Below are 19,127 nucleotides of genomic sequence, written 5' to 3' on the forward strand. Positions count from 1 at the left end.
ATATAATCACAATGCAGTTAGGGAACAAAAAATCATCTCATGAATACTTCAAAATAAAATCTTATTTGGTATTATTTTTATCTTGTATTCTAAAGTTCAAGTAAAAGAACTACACAAAAGCTAAAGTCTTTCAAGCACTTTTCACCTAGCTATATTGTTCAGACTCTTAAAATATATCGACTAGTGCATGCTGGATCCACCAAACATAGCGCATCCAACACTTTACCTTGCTCGAACTCTTTGAAAATGCTCAACATTTTAAAAGCATTCGAGCAACATAGTCTGATAATATTTTTAGAGAGTCTAAGCAATATCGTCAAACTTCCTTCTCATTTGCACACCTGATGCCTGAACCCAAACATGTCATTTTTGAGATCAAACTCAACAAAAAAGTTCTGCATTTGAAAATTTCCAAGAATTATCGATGGTCCGGTAGACAATTCGAGCCTAGAATCACTCACCATTGTCAAACAAATCACATCATTTTCACCAACAATAGAGAAGTAATTTGCCAATGGCAATACCATCTCTGAACCCCCTTGGAAATGAAACTTCATCTCTGGCAATGACACTATTTTATGCCCTGAAACATTGAAACATGGCCTTAAATTTGTCAATCTTTCAATTTTCTCAGTTCTTGAAAACCCCTTTACTTGGTTCACAAATGCATTCATTACAGGCACAAAAATATCATGATTCAAGAAAGTGAAAGTCGTGCCTGAATCCACAATCGTCCCACCGTTCCCTTTTGAATTTGGTGCCAAATATTGATATGGTACCTTCACTATTTGCTCACCAACTGTGATTTTTCTCAATCCAACATAGTAGTATCCTGCTAATGCATTTCTTCCAGCAACAAATGGACTTTTTAGCAATGGGGTGCGGATCAAATTTTTGGACTTTTCGTAAACAGTATCCAAAACAAGCATGCTACTCTTAGGAATATCATCAAACATATGAGATACAAGACAATAAGACAGTTTCTTAGCTCCTAATTGGCTTGGCAATGATGACATTCCCCTCCCAAACCCCGCGATTCCCGCGGGCTGTTGGGAGGACAGTAGAGAACAACCAACAAGAAAATTGGGTATTTTCTTGTTTGGTAAGTTCAGTGTTTCAACTAGGCCAATCCCAGCTGTGGAACCTGAACCATAAAGAATCATATAAGGTGGACAAGCATGCTTACAGTTTGTTCTATTACGGGATTCGCAATCATGGCAAAGAGATTTTGGGCTGTTTTTTGGGTGAATCCAACTGCATTTTGGATTTAAACATCCAAGAACTCTAGCTGAAGATGACAATCTTGGAATAAAAGTTGGATTCTTTTGTGAAGAAACAGGACATTTGGAACATTGGTACTTTTTAGTACATGGGAACCAAACAAAGCTACTTCCAGTGTCCATGACAAATGGGATTTTTTGAGGAGGTGTACCAAATGGAAGTGTAATTGAGTAGCCTCCATAGCTATGAGGATATAAAGGGATGTTAGAAATTGAAGAATCTTGAGGATTCTTGATATGATGAGCTCTAGCTAAAGAGAAAGAAGCTAAATGAGTGAGTTTTTGGTAAAAATCTTGATTTGTGTTGGTGTTGAGAAATGAAAGAGGGATTGTTGTGGAGGAGTTTGATGTAGAAATGAAGGGAAATAGGAAAGAAATGATGGAGAGGAAAAGGAGGAAAGAAGCCATGGTTCTTGGGAACTTTGGAGATAATTGACATTTGCCAAACTATATAGTATTTCATAATAGTATGTTGAAGGAAGTTAAGAGTGTCTTTAATATCAAAGAGTTGTTGTGCTGGGGTGATAAGTACTTCATTAGAGGTTTTAGGTTCGAGATTTGAGAATGAAATTGTTTTGAGCAAGGAGTCTTTTTCTCCAAAATGAGACTTCTTGGCGCCACTCTTAGATTAGTCAGGCTCCAATGTGACACCAGGTGAAAAAACTAAAAAGAGAAATTGAATGTCTTTTCCATCAAAGGTAGTTGTGGTAGCAAAGGCGGATCCAAAATTTAAGTGACAAAGATAAATGTTATGGGTTCTAATGAACCCACAACCTAGAATTCATCTCTCTGACTTCTTGATGTAAATTCAGATTAGTTTGACCACAAAACGAATATCGAGACATCGGATAGAAAAAAAAGAAGTTTGAGAGCCTTTAGTTAAAGCAGAATAGTAGGTTTTGGTACCACTATTGGGACATAGGTACAACAATTTGGCAGTGTGCCATGTGATTCAACAATCAACAATCAACAATCAACAAACTTCCAAAAAAATTAGTAATATTTTGCACCGCAAATGTAAATGATAAAGGAGCGGTGGGGTTTGATAAAATCCAAGAAACCTTGCTGCAACACATTTTTGTTTTGGATACTAACCATTACACAAGCATTTGTTTGCTAGTATATATATATTATGTACTCAAGTTTCAATGCAGCCATAAGAGCTTACAAGACTATGTGATGCAATATACAAAAGGGATAGGTACAACTAGGGGTGCAGCATAGTGGTCAATGAAATGGATCGAGAAATCAATAATTTGTATAGCCTATGAGTCATGAATTTGAAGTGGATTTTGTGAACCAATCAAAATTTAATAGACTACTTTGAAAATGTGATTTATAGGATAAACATATAGCCCTCATTTTTTTCTGCTCCAGCATTAATGGATAAACTGCCATTCAATAGCAAAGAAAATTCACAAATAAATCACTTTTTCAGCCCCAATAAATGAAAAATAGTTATTATCTTGAAGTTTCAAAATCAATTTGGAATATTTCATGATAATATCTGAGGGTTCCATTTTCTAGAATTTGAAATTTCATTACAATAGCTATTTTTCAAAGACGGGACCAAAAAGTGACTTGTGGGCACTATTTCTACTTTTAAGACAACAACGATAAACCCAATTTAATCCCACAAGTGGACGGGGGAGTTAAGATGTACGCAACCTCACCCCTACCTTTACGGGATAGAGAGGCGATTTCCAATTGATCCTTGACAACCCTACTCCATACTCCAGAAGTTTCAAAAACAAGGAAGCTATGCAGCTTTGATCAGAGACCTGTTCAATAGAAAGTAAGAAAATGTGCATTCAAATGTCGAAATCATGAAAAAAGACAGTTACAACAATGTGAGTGTGTGTATATAACAGGAGTAAATCTTAATCATAGAAAGATAAGATATCAGCTTCAACCAAAAAAACAACAGCAGCAGCTGGAACCTATTGTTCCTTCGCCCTCTTCCTAGCCAAGAACCGTTCCTTAGCTGCAGCAACAGCGTCCAGACTTCTTTTATGATGGTCAACTTTTGGTTGATCACTTGCCGCAGGTTCAGTGGTAGTAGTTGGTACATTGTCGGAAGCTAGTTTTTCAGCCCTCTCATCAGACAAACCATCTGAAGGAGGTTTCATATCCGCGGCTCCATCAGTCCTTTCCTTACGAGGAGGAGAAACAGAAGGTTCATGATCTTGCATCTTTATCTCCCTAGACATGTGTGAATGTACATCTGCTGATGATGAAGGCTTTTCTTCTGTCTGAACTGCTTCCGGATCATGATGATTCACAGCCTTCTTGGACTTGCCCTCTCCTCCAAAGGCAACATTTTTCTGAAGACTAAAGTAAAAATCACTGATGTCCGTCTTCTTAGTAACCTGTCAATACATTTCACATTACTAGAACATAAAAGGATTATGTGCTGATAGGGGTCGCTTTCAGCTCAAATAGAAAAATTAATGCATGCAATGGACAACCATAGCTTCTTTATATTTTCCATACTGATTAACAGCGTCAACTGACACAGTATTTCTGTTAGCGGTGATTATCTCTTGTGAAGTGTTCTGTGTTAAACCAACAAGGGAAGTATGATCAAAAGCTTATGTCCATAAAATAAGTATTACTAGCAGTTCTAGTTTTTCCTTTTGACATCATTAGTTGTAGGGTGGCTTCAGTACTTCTGTTCACGGATAATTAAACCAGTTGAAACTGTCCGCATCTGAGAAATAAGTGTGTTGGTATGAAGAATATGTCCTCCAGTATTCGATAAATTTTACTAATGCATTTAGTCTGACATAATTGGAACTTATGGAACTGTTTTTGGACCTGCAATTCAGATTTCAGGTGCTAGTTTTAAAAGACACAAACACGGCCCCACTATCAAATGTGAGTGAAATCTTCTACACCAAACACTTTATGAAGTAATTATCTAAAATTTGGGAATTCTTTTAAGAATTATCCGAAAATATATTTCTTTAAAAACTAATACACTCCAAAACAGACCCTTAATATTGAGAAAGTAATTTTCTTTCATTCAGTTATGTTTCCTTGATAAGAGTTTCAAATATTCTTCCCATGGAAATCACTATGAGATTTTAGTACATAAAGCCAAAACTTTTCAAATGAGCTTGACAATCATCAATCACATTTAAGCAGAAACTAACTTAAGATCTTGCTAGAACATGCTCGGTCATCAGGCAGTTATCAAATGAAATGAGCAGTTAGGCGTAAAATTAAATTATGATCATTAACATAAATGGAAGGCCATCCGTAATTTTTACAGAAATACCTCAAGTATAAAGATAAGCAAGCAAAGAACAAAAGAGATCCTGAAGTTGGTACCAACTGGAAATCACAAGTAGATGAAAAAATTTCACTTACATCATCTCTCTCCTCTCGTAGTTCACGAAGACGCTCTTCCTCCAACCACTTAGCCTGCTCTTGAAGTTTCCTTTTGTAAGCAGCAGTGACGAACTTGTCTTTGTCTGCAAAAAGATGATCATCTTTACTCCTCTCTTTTGCTATTTTCCTCTCATAAATGACCTCATGCTCCCGTTCTCGCTGTTTTGCCTTATCCATTAGCATCTGGATATATTTTGGCTGGAACAAAGCATAAAAGTTCAAAAAGGTGCAAAAATTGTGGAAGTAATTTTCACTTCCGCCAAGTTAAAAGTGCAGATATTAATGATATCATCCTGTGCACAAAGAGTCATTACATGTTCTAGATATTATTGAAAAGGAAGAAGGAATAAGGGAAGTCACAATAATATATAGCTCCAGTTTCGCAGGAAAATATTTTGAGAAAGAAAACTGCTGTGCATATTTCAAGAGACCTTCAGGGAGAAGATAATGCAACCAGACAAAAGCAGATTAGATTGAAAAAATTAGCATAACCACTGAGAAAAGAGAGCCATCTCCTATTTTTTTCTAGCATAATTCCATCAGAATAAAAAATTCTCTAATGTAAAAGATACTTTACCTCAGTATGAAAAACAGTTAAAAGAGTAGCTTACTTGGTCCTTGTATGAAGAATAACAAATCAAAGAATACTTAAAATTAACACTATGCAGAATCTTTCCATGATTCATTTCACTCGGAAGATGCTCCTTATCCTAGCATCTTACTGCCAAAGCCACCATAACATGTCAAATTTAGGTTCTAGAGCTAAACCAGGATATATCCTAGAAGACTTCAAGTTGTATTGAGGTGAAAAGGTAATATCGCAAAATCCAATTTCACTTATAGTCTACCACAACAGAACTTACAATACAAATTACTTCGACCAAGTGATTCCTGGCAAAAAGGTCTGTTAGCCTACTCAGCATAGCAACTACTTTCACATGGTTTTAACAATTAATTGCAGAAACAATCATGAGTATCCTCTCCAAACTTTTGAACTGTTCATTTATTTTGTTTCGTCAAATCATACTGGATATCTAAAAATACACTGGAAAAAATGCAACTTAAAACATTACCTTCCTCTCTTCGCGATCCTGAGCTCGAGGTTGGACAGCCTTCACTTTCATATCATCATATACTCCATCATAATCAAATACTGAAGGGTCCTCTTCTAAAGCCTTCTTGTGTTGTTCTTCAATCTGCCAAAAAAAAAAGTAAATTGCATCAATCGAGTTATAACCCTAGTTAGTCACCTCCCCTTTTTGAGTCATACATCCGTTTCTTATTTCGGAGATAAACAAAAACCAGTCTAAAAAGGTTCAGAACAATGTATACCAAGCGGCCTAGTGGTCAATGGGTTGAGAAAAATAAGATTCCAGGTTCAACAAACACTAGGCAATTTCTTCTCATATGCATATAGTTTCAGGTGTCGAGGAGCGCACAAGCTGACCCGGACACCATGGTTATAAAACTTCAGATGAATTTATAAAACAGAAGTGAAAATATCATATACAGCTAAAGCTTAGTAGTAGGTGCAGGCGTGCAGCATGGAAAGAGTCGAGCTGCGCACGAACACAATGATTATCAAAAAAAGTAAAGAAGAATTTATAAAACAGAAGTGAAAATTATCTTATACAGCTAAAGCTTAGTAGTAGGGGCAGGCGTGCAGCATGGAATTAGTCGAGTTGCGCACGAACACGATGATTATCAAAAAAAGCTAAGAAGAATTTATAAAACAAATGTGAAAATTGTGAGATAAGAGCTAAAGCTTACATCTTTAAGAGCCTTATTCTTAGAGGCATGACGAGAAATTTCTTTCTCGACATCATCATCATCACCATCCCCAAAACCAAGTGCTTTAGGAAGCGGAGGCCTCGCAGGCTGTTTCTTCTTCTGCTGCGATGGTGGAACTCTTAATTGTAAACCATATCCCGATTTTTTCATGATTCACTATCAACTTCAAACTGAAAATTCATAATTAAAAAACAAAAATCTTCAGGTGCTATTGTATGAAAAACAATTGCAATACAGATACGATAAATTTTCTATATTCCAATTTGAATTTACGGATTTAAAGCTTGTTTTGATTACTTACAGTACAGGTCCTTTGATTTGTAGCTAACGCTACCAAACCCTAAAACACTGCGGCGAGTTCTGTTCTTGATTGACAGAAGTCGGAAATTTAGAGGCGTCGGAAGAAGACGGTGGTCCGGCGGCAGAGAGACGGTGGCGGAATGGAGTACCGGCAACGATAGTGAACTGGACCGGTATGGATCCAATAAGCTCACCGGTTTCTTATTTATGTATAAGAAATATATATATGAAATTGAAAATAGAAAATTGAAATATTACTTTTACACCATGTTTGGATGGTTGTTACGGTAGTATATTGTATTATTAGTTTAAATATAATGTTTGTTTTAATTATTACTTAAATTTTATTGTATCGTATAGTTTAAATTTATCGTAAGATAACAACGAAAAGACCAACTTTATGTAAGGATCGATTTGATGTGATTGTGTGTTACCTTAATATTGTCTTCTCATTTTGTCTTTATTTATTATTTAATAATCATATTTTATCTTTTATCCTAATGTTTCATAGTAGTTCTACCACGTATCCTACTTTTACGTAGGTTTATCATTTAAATTATAGATGTATACATTATGTAACGACAGAGAACGATATAATCTATCCAAACATTGTATTCATTAAAACAATATAACACAATACAATACAATACAATATAATATAATAACATTATGAAACAATACGTAACAACCATCCAAACATAGTGTTAAAGAGATAGTAATGTGATACTCAGAATTAAGTTAGGAAGGAGTAAATTTAATCTCAACTTTAATATTGGAATATCTACATTATTCCATCTAACTTGGTAATTATTATTTTGTCCCAACTTGCAAATGGGATAAATTGGTCTTAGATTATAATTTCAAGATTATAATTCTCAAATAACTGTGAAAAAATGAATTTTCTTTTAAGAAACGTATAGTAATTTATAATAGAACTCTTTCATGGAATAATACAATTAAATGAGATAATTAAAAACTTTAAACTTTATAAAAATAACTCAAAATATAAAAATACTTGCAATTGAATAAGTAACTTTAATTTTCAGCAGAAAATAGCAACTTTAAGGATTATTTTATTAAAGATTTAGCATTCACCAATAAATCAATTTACATTATTTTATTTTTAATGCACATGTATTTGAATATTAACTAACCACTGGTGAAACTAATAGATGATTTCTACACTATGCATAGTTTTCTATATGACCAATCATTCCTTCAACCGCCATAGGCAATTGTAGGGAGCGCTTTTACCCCAACGATTTTAGTCGGGCACCAATATGAGCGATTTTAGTCGGGCTCCAATAAGGGTATCAGATAGGGAAACCAAACCAAAAAAAAAAGATATATCATTCATCCAAACTCAATTGTATTTCAATGCATCTAGTTATTCAAATCATCAGAGTCGGAAGAAAGTAGTCTAGAATTATTCTTTTAGAGCACACATCTAGGATCAACACTCAATTTCGAGCCCAACTGGCTGTGAAAGGGCGAAAAAGGCGCTATCAAAAGAAAAAAAAAACTGGAAGGAACTCCTGGCTCGAAAGCCCCCGTCCTCCCTACTACAACTGACTCTTACTTGGTGTTAACCAAATATGCATCCCAACCTTGAAGCCGGTATTCACGAGCTGCTTCTGCGGGGTTAGCAGCCTTTATAATTCCACGGCCAACAATAATAATATCACTGCCTCTATCAGCAATTACCTGAAACAACAATTTCTCACAGTGAGCAGCTAATACAATTCTGTCTATGTCGCGTTAAAACTAGAGCAGTTCTAATAAAATCAACTTAGAGGTCTTCAATTTTCTTATTCTTACTGGTAAACTTGCAGTTGAGGCAGGTGCAAGCTGTTATTCTTGCAACAAACCCAATCAGTAAGGTAGCAGGGAGAAACTAATTATTTGAAGGAAAATTAAAGGTTTACGGTCATGCAATTGCTGCACAACCACAAATGTCATAAGATTCTTGTATATTTCATTCACTGAATTATCAAGGTGCAATCTTTGGGATATAAGCCATCTTATGAGTAAAAGTTGCTTCTCTAGTTCGTTGAGGAAAAAAGTTGTGCTTCTAGTTTAATGTTGCGACTCAAGAATATTGGACATTCATGAAATGGATAAGAGGGTTAGACAAATTCCAAAGTACAACAAGGTTTTGAATTCCCTTAGCACACTGGAGACAAAATGAGGGTAATTTAAGAACCAAAAGTGTTGAGCTCAATTAAGTAGAGGCCATGACATCATACTTCACAGGTGAGCCTTCTAAGAAGGTACAAAGAGTTCGGTCATCAATTCCTTTACCTCGCCACCCAAAAACAAAAGGAATTTCTAACAATAATTGATGACAGGTTTGTTTGTGCCACCCCCCACACATGCATAGATGTGTTGACAGCTATGGTTGAGGCTAAGGTGTATGAAAGGAAGGGTATTCAAACACCTGAAGAATGTTTGAGAAATTTCAATCCTCGTCAAGGTTCATCAGTATGCCTTCATGGATTCATAAATACATTTGGACATAGATGCGGCAAAAATACATCTGTCTGTATACCAGGCAGCAAATTTTATCTATGACAATTATTGGAAGGGCCACAAATAGTCTAGCCACCAGAATGGGTGTTGGTATGGATTTGGGGTTCTCCATCGTTTGGTATATAGGGAGAAAGTACATAATTGGACCGTTTCCTAGTTACTTAAGATTGTAGGAATACTTCATCTATTACACGCAGGTTACTTGGTAAAAATTTGGTTCGCAGTGTCGACAAAATTATGTGTTGATGATAGTAACTACCCACAGGGGTGTCCTAGCCATCAATGACTATAATCCATATCAATCTGCTGGCTCATCCATGATACCAAATTATATATTATTGATACGATGGAGCTGGCAGACAGGGAAATCGAACTTCAAAAAGAAGAAAGTGGGGTTTGTATAACTTGCAAGAGTTTGAGAAGTTGAAAAGAAGATAAAGAAGCGAAAAGTTAGTAGAGCTTTGGTTTTCCCGGATGAAGAAGAATAGAAAAGAAGCAGCTGCTAGAAAACATCATTTATCAAGAAAGGACAGTCATATAAAAATGAGAAGGAAAATAATGGACAAACTATTCAGCTCTTCTGACAACTTACAGATCCTATCATTCCATTTTGTTTTTAAATTTTTTGATAACTATGGTATCCGGGACATCATGTGCTAACCTAATCATTCTGTAATAGACCATCTACTTCAATGTAGGTATTAAGACTGAAATGTAAGAAATGAAAAATAAGACGCGATAGCAAATGGGACTTACTGAATTTGGAGTGTTATATTGTTGGCCTAGGGCATCGCCTCCTTTTACCAATTGAACACCAGGTGTAGCATGGATGAGGGATGGATTTCCAGGTCCATTAGGCCAAGAGGCAGGATTCACAGAGATGAACCCAATGACGAAATCCGAGTGATCCTCGGCAATTTTTACTGCTGCTGCTGTGTAATCTCCCGTGGCTAGGTTACCTGCAGAACTCATTTCAGCAAGAAGCAGCAGGCCTCTTCCACGCGGCAAGCCCTAAGTACAGGAGAACCAAATCAGATCTTAATAGAATGTTCTGTAGCTCAATAGCTAAGGTATCAATAAAAGTAAAATAAAACAAACCTTCAGTTTCAGACCATCAACAATTCCTGGACCAGAAATAATGTGTGCATTAATTATATCAGCCCAATCTAAAATGCGGAAGATACCTCTGCAGACAAACAGATCATATTAGATCAACTTGAACAACAAAAAAATAAGAATGTTAAAGAAAGCTGGCATTCCCTCACCCTTCAGCTTGCATTGTCACTGTATTTCCAATGTCAGCAAATTTACGATCTTCAAATATTAAGAAGTTGTGCTTGTCTGCAATCTACAGAAGAAAAGAAACAATAGGAAGGACTCACATAAACTTTAAAAATCCCTATTCATTGGCAAAAACAAGCATTATTTTTAAAGCCCCTTCAATATCATTTTTCTTTTCAACTTGCAACAAGTGTCGATTAAACCTGATGTTAGCATACATATTATTTAAATCAACAAATACTTCAATCACGTAGTATCCTTTTATTTGGTCCGTTGCTATCAGCTAGAGCAGAACCCAATAGTTTTGGCTCAAACACTATTATTGCGTAGAAAATTTCATATAATATGCAGAAATAATCTATTCAGAACCCACTAATGGTCCGGAACCATAAACTAAAGATCTTAGCTTCATCACTAGCTATCAGCCAAGGAAACTAAGTCAGTTTTCAGATAAATACCTAAACATAAGCTACTCCTTGGATGCAATGGTTGAACTTTTAAGATAAAATTCGTAATCTTGGCTGGCGAGCTCATTATTAAATAGCTCATGCACATGTTGAAGGAATAAATAAATACAGAAATACGGTAAACATGATCCAAAATTTTCCTAGAGCAAAATGAAGCACAAACTGCATCATCATCCACCAGAGCAATCAATGAGCACTAGCAACTTACCGATCTAAGCTTAGAACCAAAATCAGGAGTAAAATCAGGTAATATATCAACATGTGTTTTTAACATGCAGATTTCAGGTCCAACCTACATAGAAAGATTAGCAATAAACTTATCAGATTATTAAACATGAAAGGCACTGACAGAAATATTGGACAAAGATTAAATAGGAAAGGAGAAAAGCAGCATGATTTCCTTGTGTCACACCAAATCAAAGGAGATTTAGCACAATTCATATGCTAAATGCAGCTACCAGTTTATTATCTGTAAACATCAAATGTGTGATTATTTCAGTTTATTTGACACCCATAGACTAGGTAATAGGGTCTCTACAACTCCTGTAACATAAGTTCATATATAACAAGAAAGAACAGCAGAGCGGCAGCGATTATTATATCTCACCAGCACTGTTCCTTGTTTGCAGAAACTATTTTACACACATTTTGCCTAATGCCTACTTATATTGTTTCCTATACCTTATTCATGAACGATCACAGATAAAGATCAAAAAGTACTATCATCACCTTGTCAGCAATATCTAGCAGTTCAGCAGCAGTGGCCACATCAGCAGCCAAACACAAATTAGTGTTCTTCTGCACCATGATTTCAAACAACTTCTTCCCAGTAGGGTTTTTTGCAATCTTTGCCCTCTCATCATATGGTAATCTGTCCCTGACCTTTGTTTCCTTCACTGGTGCAGGAACCGCAACCTTGCGGTTCTCCTCCAAGAATTTCTTCACCATTTTTTCTGTTTCCTCTGAAACCCTACCCTTTTCCTTTAGTATCCTCACCATCTCAGTAAGTTTCACCATTGAATGCAATGTGATTCCATTATCAGCCAAATTTTCCCTTCCTCCTTGCTCTCTGTCCAAGAGAATCACCAAACAAGCCACAATCAGGGAAAAAGAATAGCCCCAGTTTCGCCAATATATCACAAATCTGTGCTAATTGAATTTCTCAAAGACACACTAACACCAAATAAGACTTAGGCACCAAACAATCCTCTTACCGGTAAAAAGAAAATTGAGGAAGGTAACAAGTACAACCAATATATTACAACAATTGTACGCCATCATTTTTCTTTTCGCTTGTGTTAATCATGTTCATGCTTATCTCTGAACTTGACTTCTACAAACATTACGCTAGTTTTAAAATGCAATACACCTTACACTTCCCTGATTTAGCATATAATTTTGATCTATCGCACACCTCTTTTAAACTAATAATGGTTTCCCCAACAGTTCAATCTAATATAAACTACTAGTAGTTCTTTATAGTATTTCAGATTTTGATACTGAAATGTTCAACTAAATTTCCCATCTTAACATATTTTAAGGTATCACTTCCTTCATCATAAAAAGGATGGCATTATTACTATTTGAAAAGTCAAACAACATTACTTTAAACTAAGATCTTATCAAACATTTAATAATCTTAATGAAGTGTTACTTATAGAATGTTTTATGTAATTTAAAATATATAAATTTCATTTTATATTTTAAAAAAAAGGAACTTAATCCAAATTCACAAAGAAGTTAGATTAGTTGACCTCCATGTTTGAACTCTGTCATTCCTTTGGGATGACTAGACCATTTTAAACTCCTTTATAATAAACTCAATCTAATCCTCTACTCAAACATGTCAAACCCTGTGATAATCAAATTCCTTTGATGTTATAGGGGTTAAGTATTAATTCATATAAGCAATACTAATTAGTTGGGATTAAGAACTTGTCGTGTTGATGCACGTACTTCCGGTCTAAAGTTTGCTAGGAATCTTTTAGTCCTGTTCAGTAGAAAATGTGAAGAACTTCTACTTTTCCTGAATCTTTTTTTCCCTTTGAATATGGGATTGTGACAGGTCTAAATGGAACAATATGGATAGTGAGGGCAGGCATAGTAGTAGTTGTAATAAATTATTGTCTCTGATCTATCACACACAGAGAAATCGATAAAATAATATACTCCAACATTTTACCCTTACAATTCTTGAAAGCCTATGGTGGCATTTATGATATCAAATTTTGCCCAAAAAAAAGAAACTTGTCCAGACAATGCTGACCTCAAAGCCTAGAAAATCTTTCTGCAAATTTTGGCATGATGAATAACCACTCACAAACATTTTTTCAACTTGAAATATCCCATTTGCTTGTTTATTAACTGGACTATTTACATTGAGAGTCCAAACAGTGACTATTAGACACCCAAATAAACGCCATTGGAGCTGCTTTTACCCAAAAATTACTATCCAAGGTCTAAAATCTTTCGAAAATAAACAATTTTATAACCTTGGTGTCACTAAGGCCAGAACATATGCAAAAAAAATCACCTAGCTTGTTGTCTTAGTTGGGATTCTAACCGTGACCTCGTGGTTGTTCTCAACCCACTTCATTGACATATACGCCAAAAAATGTGACTTTTGCAAAACTCTTTGTAATAAAGTTAGCTAATTTATTATTTTTCCGGTAAAAAATAGTCCAAACGCCACAAAAGTGATCGAGAGCATAAATTCAACTGTATGAGTAAGAAGAAAAGAAATTGGAGTACCTGTCAATCATGACAACAGCATCAGTAACCTTCAACCCAACAGCACGAAGAGGAGCAGCAGTCTCAAGTACCGAAGCACCACTAGTAACCAAATCCTCAACAATAAGACAAGCTTGACCCGGTTCAAAAGCACCTTCAATAGCCTTAGCAGTTCCATAATCCTTAACCTCTTTCCTCCGCATTAACATCGGCAAGTCATGTGCAGTGGAAATACACGTCGCAATAGGCAACGCCGTGTACGGTACACCGCAAACAACGTCGTATTTGGTAGATTCCGGTAGTGAACCAACCAGGGTTTCTGAAATCTGACGGAGAATCGAAGGGTACGAAACGATTAACCGGAGGTCAATGTAGATTGGGGAAAAGATACCGGATTTGAGCTTGAATTCGCCGAATTTAACGGCGGAGATGTCATGAAGCTGAAGGATTATCGACTCCATTGTTTCAGATACCATTTTTTTGAGCTTTTAGATTGAAGGTGGCTATTGAGTTGAGTGCAAAGTATGAAGAAAATAGCACTTTTATAGTTACTTTCATGTTGGGAAAGTAGGGAGAGGTTTTGTCTAGGGCAAAAATGGTACACCTCTCGGAATATAATTTAGACAAATATTATGATATTTAATCCAAAAAATATTGTAATTAAAATTCGGATTAAGGTTAGGATCAAGAGTCAATGAGGTTTCACGTCTTGACCTTACACTCGAGAGTCAAAATCAAGATTGGAAGTAAGGTAGAGGTGGGGTTAGATTTGGGAGATCGCGAGTTCAACCCATGACCTGACTTGACAAGTTAGGATCAATAGTCATTAGGTTTCACGTCTCGACCTTATACTCAAGAGTCAGAATCAAGATTGGGAGTCAGGTCGAGATGGGTTAGGTTTGGGAGATCGTGAGTTTAATCCATGACTTGACTCTCGACCCTGAGACTAGGGTCGAGGGCTAGGATCGAGAAATTATAAAATTTAAATCCCAATAAATTATTACTATTATTTAGATAAATTATTTTATTAGAATAATTGAAAAAAGTTCAGCTTTTACTAAGATGATTTTAATTGGAATAACATTTCATGTAATAATATTATTAATTTCATCTTTCTTAACTAATACTACATTGAGAACATGAAGAAAAAACGTGACCATCAAAGTAGGTTTCGATACTTTTTTTAAAAAAGTAATTGCGATTTATCGTGTTAGTTGATGTATTTTCTATATTTATTTATTTTTATATTTGAATTCGTGATACTCAAGTTGAGTATTTTTCAAAAACAATCTCTTTACGTTCACGAAATAATGATAAAATCTACATAAATTTTGCTTTTTTTTAATCTTACTTATAAAATTTTATTGGATATATTATTAGTACTCGTAGACCGATCAACCAATCAATTATTAAAAGAAGGAAAGTGCTAATTGAGAAAAGGCATTTTTGACTATTTAACTTTCGCCTATTGAGGGCCCGTTTGGTCGTGTTTTACGTTGATTTGATGATTAATTTGATGAAAAATCAAGTTGATTTAAAATTTAAAATATTAATAATTAGTTATTTTTTAATATGGTTATTTCATAAGGTATAAATAATCTATTTACATTGAGTATGGTGTATTTATTTATTTATAAAATATACATTTATGAATTAAGTTTTTTTTTTAAAAAAATGAAATCACAAACTTGGTATTAAATTTCTATTTTAGGAGAATTTGAATTTGAAATTGACGTTAAAGTTTTGTTCAAAATAATTTTTAGAGAGGCATTCGGATAAATTTTACTAGTATTTTTATACAATATTTGTATTGAGTCTGATGAAAATTCAAATTCATATATTGCATGACTCATTTTTGGTGTCAATACTTGTAACCAAAAAAAAAAAAAAGTCATTCTCAAAGAATCGAATTTGAGACCTCTAACTAAAGGTGGTGAGATTCTGAACTATTTCAATTTCCGTCACAATCTTTATTGATAATTTTGTACTATTACGTGTTAAAACCATTTATATATTTGCACATATAGATTATTTTTATAGCATGATGTAGGAGTTCATTATTTTATTTGATATTTGTTATCTTTTACTATATACATTATGCATTAGATTTTAATTTTATTTATCGGAATTTAGATGTACCAAAAAGTTCACCTAATATATTTTTCGGAAAAGGGTCAAAATTGCCCTGAACTATGCGAAATAGATCACTTATATCCTCCGTTACATTTTGAGATCAAAAATACCCCCGCTGTTATCCCTAGAGACCACAAATACCCCTCAAAAGTTAACAATCCAAATTGTTAATGACATGGCAAGCCATGTGGACTGATCTCGCCACCTAAGCTGCCAACTAGGATTTCCAACAATTATAAATCCTTCTAAAATTAGAAATAAATCTTTTATTTTTAATTACATAAAAATTATTTATATTTTTAATTAAAAACCTTTTATTTTTAATTACGTAAATACTTACCACTCTTTATTAATATTTATATTTATTGCTGTTAAAAGTTATTTTTTCATCGTAGTTTAACTATTAACCAAGTATATTTCCACTTGATAAATAACTAATATATAATATATCTAACTTGATAGGATGATTTTTTGTATAACATACCTGTATCTTCTGTATGTATGAGGGAAAATTTAGGGCTCGATAATATTAACTTTGTTCTTGTTTTTTTTTGTTGGATTAATACAATTTTAGGAGATTTAGATTTTTAAAAAAAGTTAGTGGTAATCCTAGTTGGCAGCTTAGGTGGAAGGATCAGTCACACATGGCTTGCCATGTCATTAAAAATTTGGGTTGTTAACTTTTGAGGGGTATTTGTGGTCTCTAGAGATAAGAGTGGGGGTATTTTTGAGCTCAAAATGTAACAGAGGGTATAAGTAGTCTATTTCACATAGTTCAGGGGCAATTTTGACCCATTTCCGTATATTTTTTTAACCAAGAAATATATTATTCTTTGAAAGAATTAGGTTCATGGCATTTATATTCTCCACTTGTTCTTGTCCAATAAAAGTAAATAAATTAACAATCTATTTTACTTTATATATTCGTCTTGTAAATCCTTTAACTTACCAACACTACTAATATGATGGTGTTCAATCACGGAAAGGGGCATACTTTTCCTGAGGCATCCTATTCAAATTTAGCTATGCTAATGGAAGAGGAAAAGTTTTCAGATAAAATGGACCCCCAAGAGTGTAATATATCATAGCTACGCTAAATTAAAATTGAAAATAAAATGAACAAAAATTGACTAAATAATCATCTAGACTGAGATGCGGATATCTCACTCTCTTTAAGGAGATTCAAGCCCACTGCGACATAATCTACACGATCCAGCAGTATCACTCTTGACTTGTCCCTTCCAGGATACAACAGTCCAATAACGTCGTAAAACTCAAGCAACTCCGGATTAGTCAAAGAGTCCAAAGCTCCACAAAAACAACACATTCTTCAACTATAATTACCCTCTTTTGTATAGTGAATATAGTTGAAGACTTGGAATATTTTTCTATGTCTCAACTCTCCCTTTCACTACACTAATATCAAGATAAACTCAATATAATACTATTCATCTTTTTCACTCTATATTTTATTGTACATCTCTTGTTATTTCTTCTTCTTCTTCACAACATAAAAGAAGACCACACTATTTATAGGTGATGAATTCTTCCTTAAAATGAATAGGAAGATAGTGAGTAGTAAATTTGCCAAATGAATGGTCTAAATGTTACATAAGTTACAAGACATAAAGATAGAATAATGGGTGAAATAAATAGTTGGTGGTTACATAAGTTTCTAACAACTAATGACCACTTTTTTCCTCAATTGATGAGAGTAAAGAGACACAAATGTAATGTCCACCAATAGACATAACATGATACATAATGTGACATATAATATATTTTTATTAATACGGAAAAGGGTCAAATTGCTCCTGAACTATGTGAAATAGACCATTTATACCTTCGTTACATTTTGGGATAAAAAATGCCCCTATTGTTATCCTAGGAGACCACAAATACCCTCAAGAGTTAACACCCCAAATTTTTATTGACGTGGCAAGCCACATGGGACTAATCCTTCCACCTAAGCGTTGCCAACTAGAATTCACTACAATAGAACTAGACCTTTAGCGGCGACAACACTCGCCACAAAAGCCCAGAAAATTGTCACTAAAAGTTTTTAACATTAAATTCTAATTTTGTGTTTTTTTCTTCATTATTTTTAAAAAACCAAAAATGATATCGATTAAGTAGAAATTTGAAGACAATGTATGTTTTTTTTATGTCATATGTAAATGTATAAAATGTACAATGATGCATTATATAGTAGGAGATTTGAATCGAGAAGTAATTTTGATGATTTTTCGTAATAATATTGGATGTTTTTAATATTGATATTGCAAGTTATTTATTTTAGAAAATTAGGTTGCAATCGAAAATTAATTATCATATTTTTTTGTTGAAAAAATAGGTTTTACTAGAGAATGGTTGTTGGAGCCTTAGTCACCACTAAAAATCACTCATAACCTTTAGTGGCAATATTTTGGGATTTTGTGGCGACTTTATCACCACGAAAGGTCAAGTTCTTTTGTAGTGAATCTTAGTGGAGGGATTAGTCCCATGTGGCTTGCCACGTCACTAAAACTTTGGAGTGTTAACTCTTGAGGGTATTTGTGGTCTCCTGTGATAATGGGGGTATTTTTTATCTCAAAATATAATGGAGGGTATAAGTGATCTATTTCGTATAGTTTAGGGCAATTTTGACCCTTTTCCGTTATTAATATTAAAATACCATACCAACATAATATGAGCAATTTTCAAGATCAATGTGGCATGATCATAGGTCAGGGTGTTAAATGAGCGGGTTGAATTAAAATTAAAGGCATTAAAATGAGTTGAAATAGAAATTGGGTTGAATCATGACCCGTCCAAATTTACGTTGCGCTCAAATGGGCTAAAAATTGGGTTGGGTCATGACCTGCCCAATTTGACATGTTTAATTTCAATAATTTGAACATATTGTTATTTGTCTCTAATAACCACACTTTGAATTTCAACTCAATAAAAAAATTTAAAAATAAGTTACAAATCTATATATATATATATATATATATATAAAGCTGAATCTAGACCAGGCTGATGTAGCACCTCTCAATGACCACCATTTCTATTTATCTATTTTCTCATTTTTTTTAACATTTTAATTTCATTTTTATACATAATTTACTAATTAAATAGATTAATAAAAGACTAATGCAATAAATATATAATCAAGCCTACATAGTAACCACAATTGATTTTTATAACCACTCTTAATTTATCATTAAAAAGACATAATGAA

The 19,127-nt window shown here is 34.2% G+C and overlaps 3 protein-coding genes across 5 annotated transcripts; all 3 read right to left on the bottom strand.

Moving 5' to 3' along the window:
- Positions 1-214: 214 nt before the first annotated feature.
- On the bottom strand, positions 215-1,730 carry LOC125844233 (probable aspartyl protease At4g16563). The gene has a single exon (XM_049523508.1). The coding sequence runs from the start codon at positions 1,686-1,688 to the stop codon at positions 330-332; it is 1,359 nt and encodes a 452-aa protein (XP_049379465.1). The 5' UTR covers positions 1,689-1,730; the 3' UTR covers positions 215-329.
- Positions 1,731-2,730: 1,000 nt separating this feature from the next.
- LOC125844237 (uncharacterized) lies at positions 2,731-6,961 on the bottom strand. 3 transcript variants are annotated; one of them, XM_049523514.1, is made up of 6 exons: positions 6,766-6,961; positions 6,444-6,634; positions 5,747-5,869; positions 4,653-4,871; positions 3,221-3,649; positions 2,731-3,061 (listed from the first exon to the last, which is right to left on the bottom strand). In XM_049523514.1, exons 2-5 carry the CDS (start codon positions 6,612-6,614, stop codon positions 3,221-3,223), a joined length of 942 nt encoding a protein of 313 aa, XP_049379471.1. In that variant the 5' UTR covers positions 6,615-6,634; positions 6,766-6,961; the 3' UTR covers positions 2,731-3,061. The 3 variants fall into 3 exon arrangements, with proteins under 3 accessions (XP_049379471.1, XP_049379469.1, XP_049379470.1); XM_049523512.1 differs by having other exon boundaries at positions 3,194-3,649; XM_049523513.1 differs by lacking the exon at positions 2,731-3,061 and having other exon boundaries at positions 3,071-3,649; positions 6,444-6,639.
- Positions 6,962-8,094: 1,133 nt separating this feature from the next.
- LOC125844231 (uridine 5'-monophosphate synthase) lies at positions 8,095-14,372 on the bottom strand. The gene is made up of 7 exons (XM_049523505.1): positions 13,793-14,372; positions 11,771-12,110; positions 11,250-11,333; positions 10,559-10,641; positions 10,392-10,479; positions 10,050-10,304; positions 8,095-8,468 (listed from the first exon to the last, which is right to left on the bottom strand). Exons 1-7 carry the CDS (start codon positions 14,245-14,247, stop codon positions 8,340-8,342), a joined length of 1,434 nt encoding a protein of 477 aa, XP_049379462.1. The 5' UTR covers positions 14,248-14,372; the 3' UTR covers positions 8,095-8,339.
- Between the last annotated feature and the right edge of the window lie 4,755 nt (positions 14,373-19,127).

The sequence above is a fragment of the Solanum stenotomum genome, chromosome 11, assembly GCF_019186545.1.
Source record: "Solanum stenotomum isolate F172 chromosome 11, ASM1918654v1, whole genome shotgun sequence".
In the NCBI taxonomy this organism is placed as follows: domain Eukaryota; kingdom Viridiplantae; phylum Streptophyta; class Magnoliopsida; order Solanales; family Solanaceae; genus Solanum; species Solanum stenotomum.

Bases quoted from the DNA above. Each gene is read 5' to 3' on its own strand.
- LOC125844237 (XM_049523514.1), bottom strand. From the start codon at position 6,614: ATGAAAAAATCGGGATATGGTTTACAATTAAGAGTTCCACCATCGCAG. The intron at 5,870-6,443 runs GTAAGCTTTAGC...TTTTTTTGGCAG, and splicing joins AGAATAAGGCTCTTAAAGAT to ATTGAAGAACAACACAAGAA. The intron at 3,650-4,652 runs GTAAGTGAAATT...ATGTATTGACAG, and splicing joins TACGAGAGGAGAGAGATGAT to GTTACTAAGAAGACGGACAT.
- LOC125844233 (XM_049523508.1), bottom strand. From the start codon at position 1,688: ATGGCTTCTTTCCTCCTTTTCCTCTCCATCATTTCTTTCCTATTTCCC.
- LOC125844231 (XM_049523505.1), bottom strand. From the start codon at position 14,247: ATGGTATCTGAAACAATGGAGTCGATAATCCTTCAGCTTCATGACATC. The intron at 11,334-11,770 runs GTGATGATAGTA...CTTTCTATGTAG, and splicing joins TGCTAGATATTGCTGACAAG to GTTGGACCTGAAATCTGCAT. The intron at 8,469-10,049 runs GTAAGTCCCATT...TTGTTGTTTCAG, and splicing joins AATATAACACTCCAAATTCA to GTAATTGCTGATAGAGGCAG.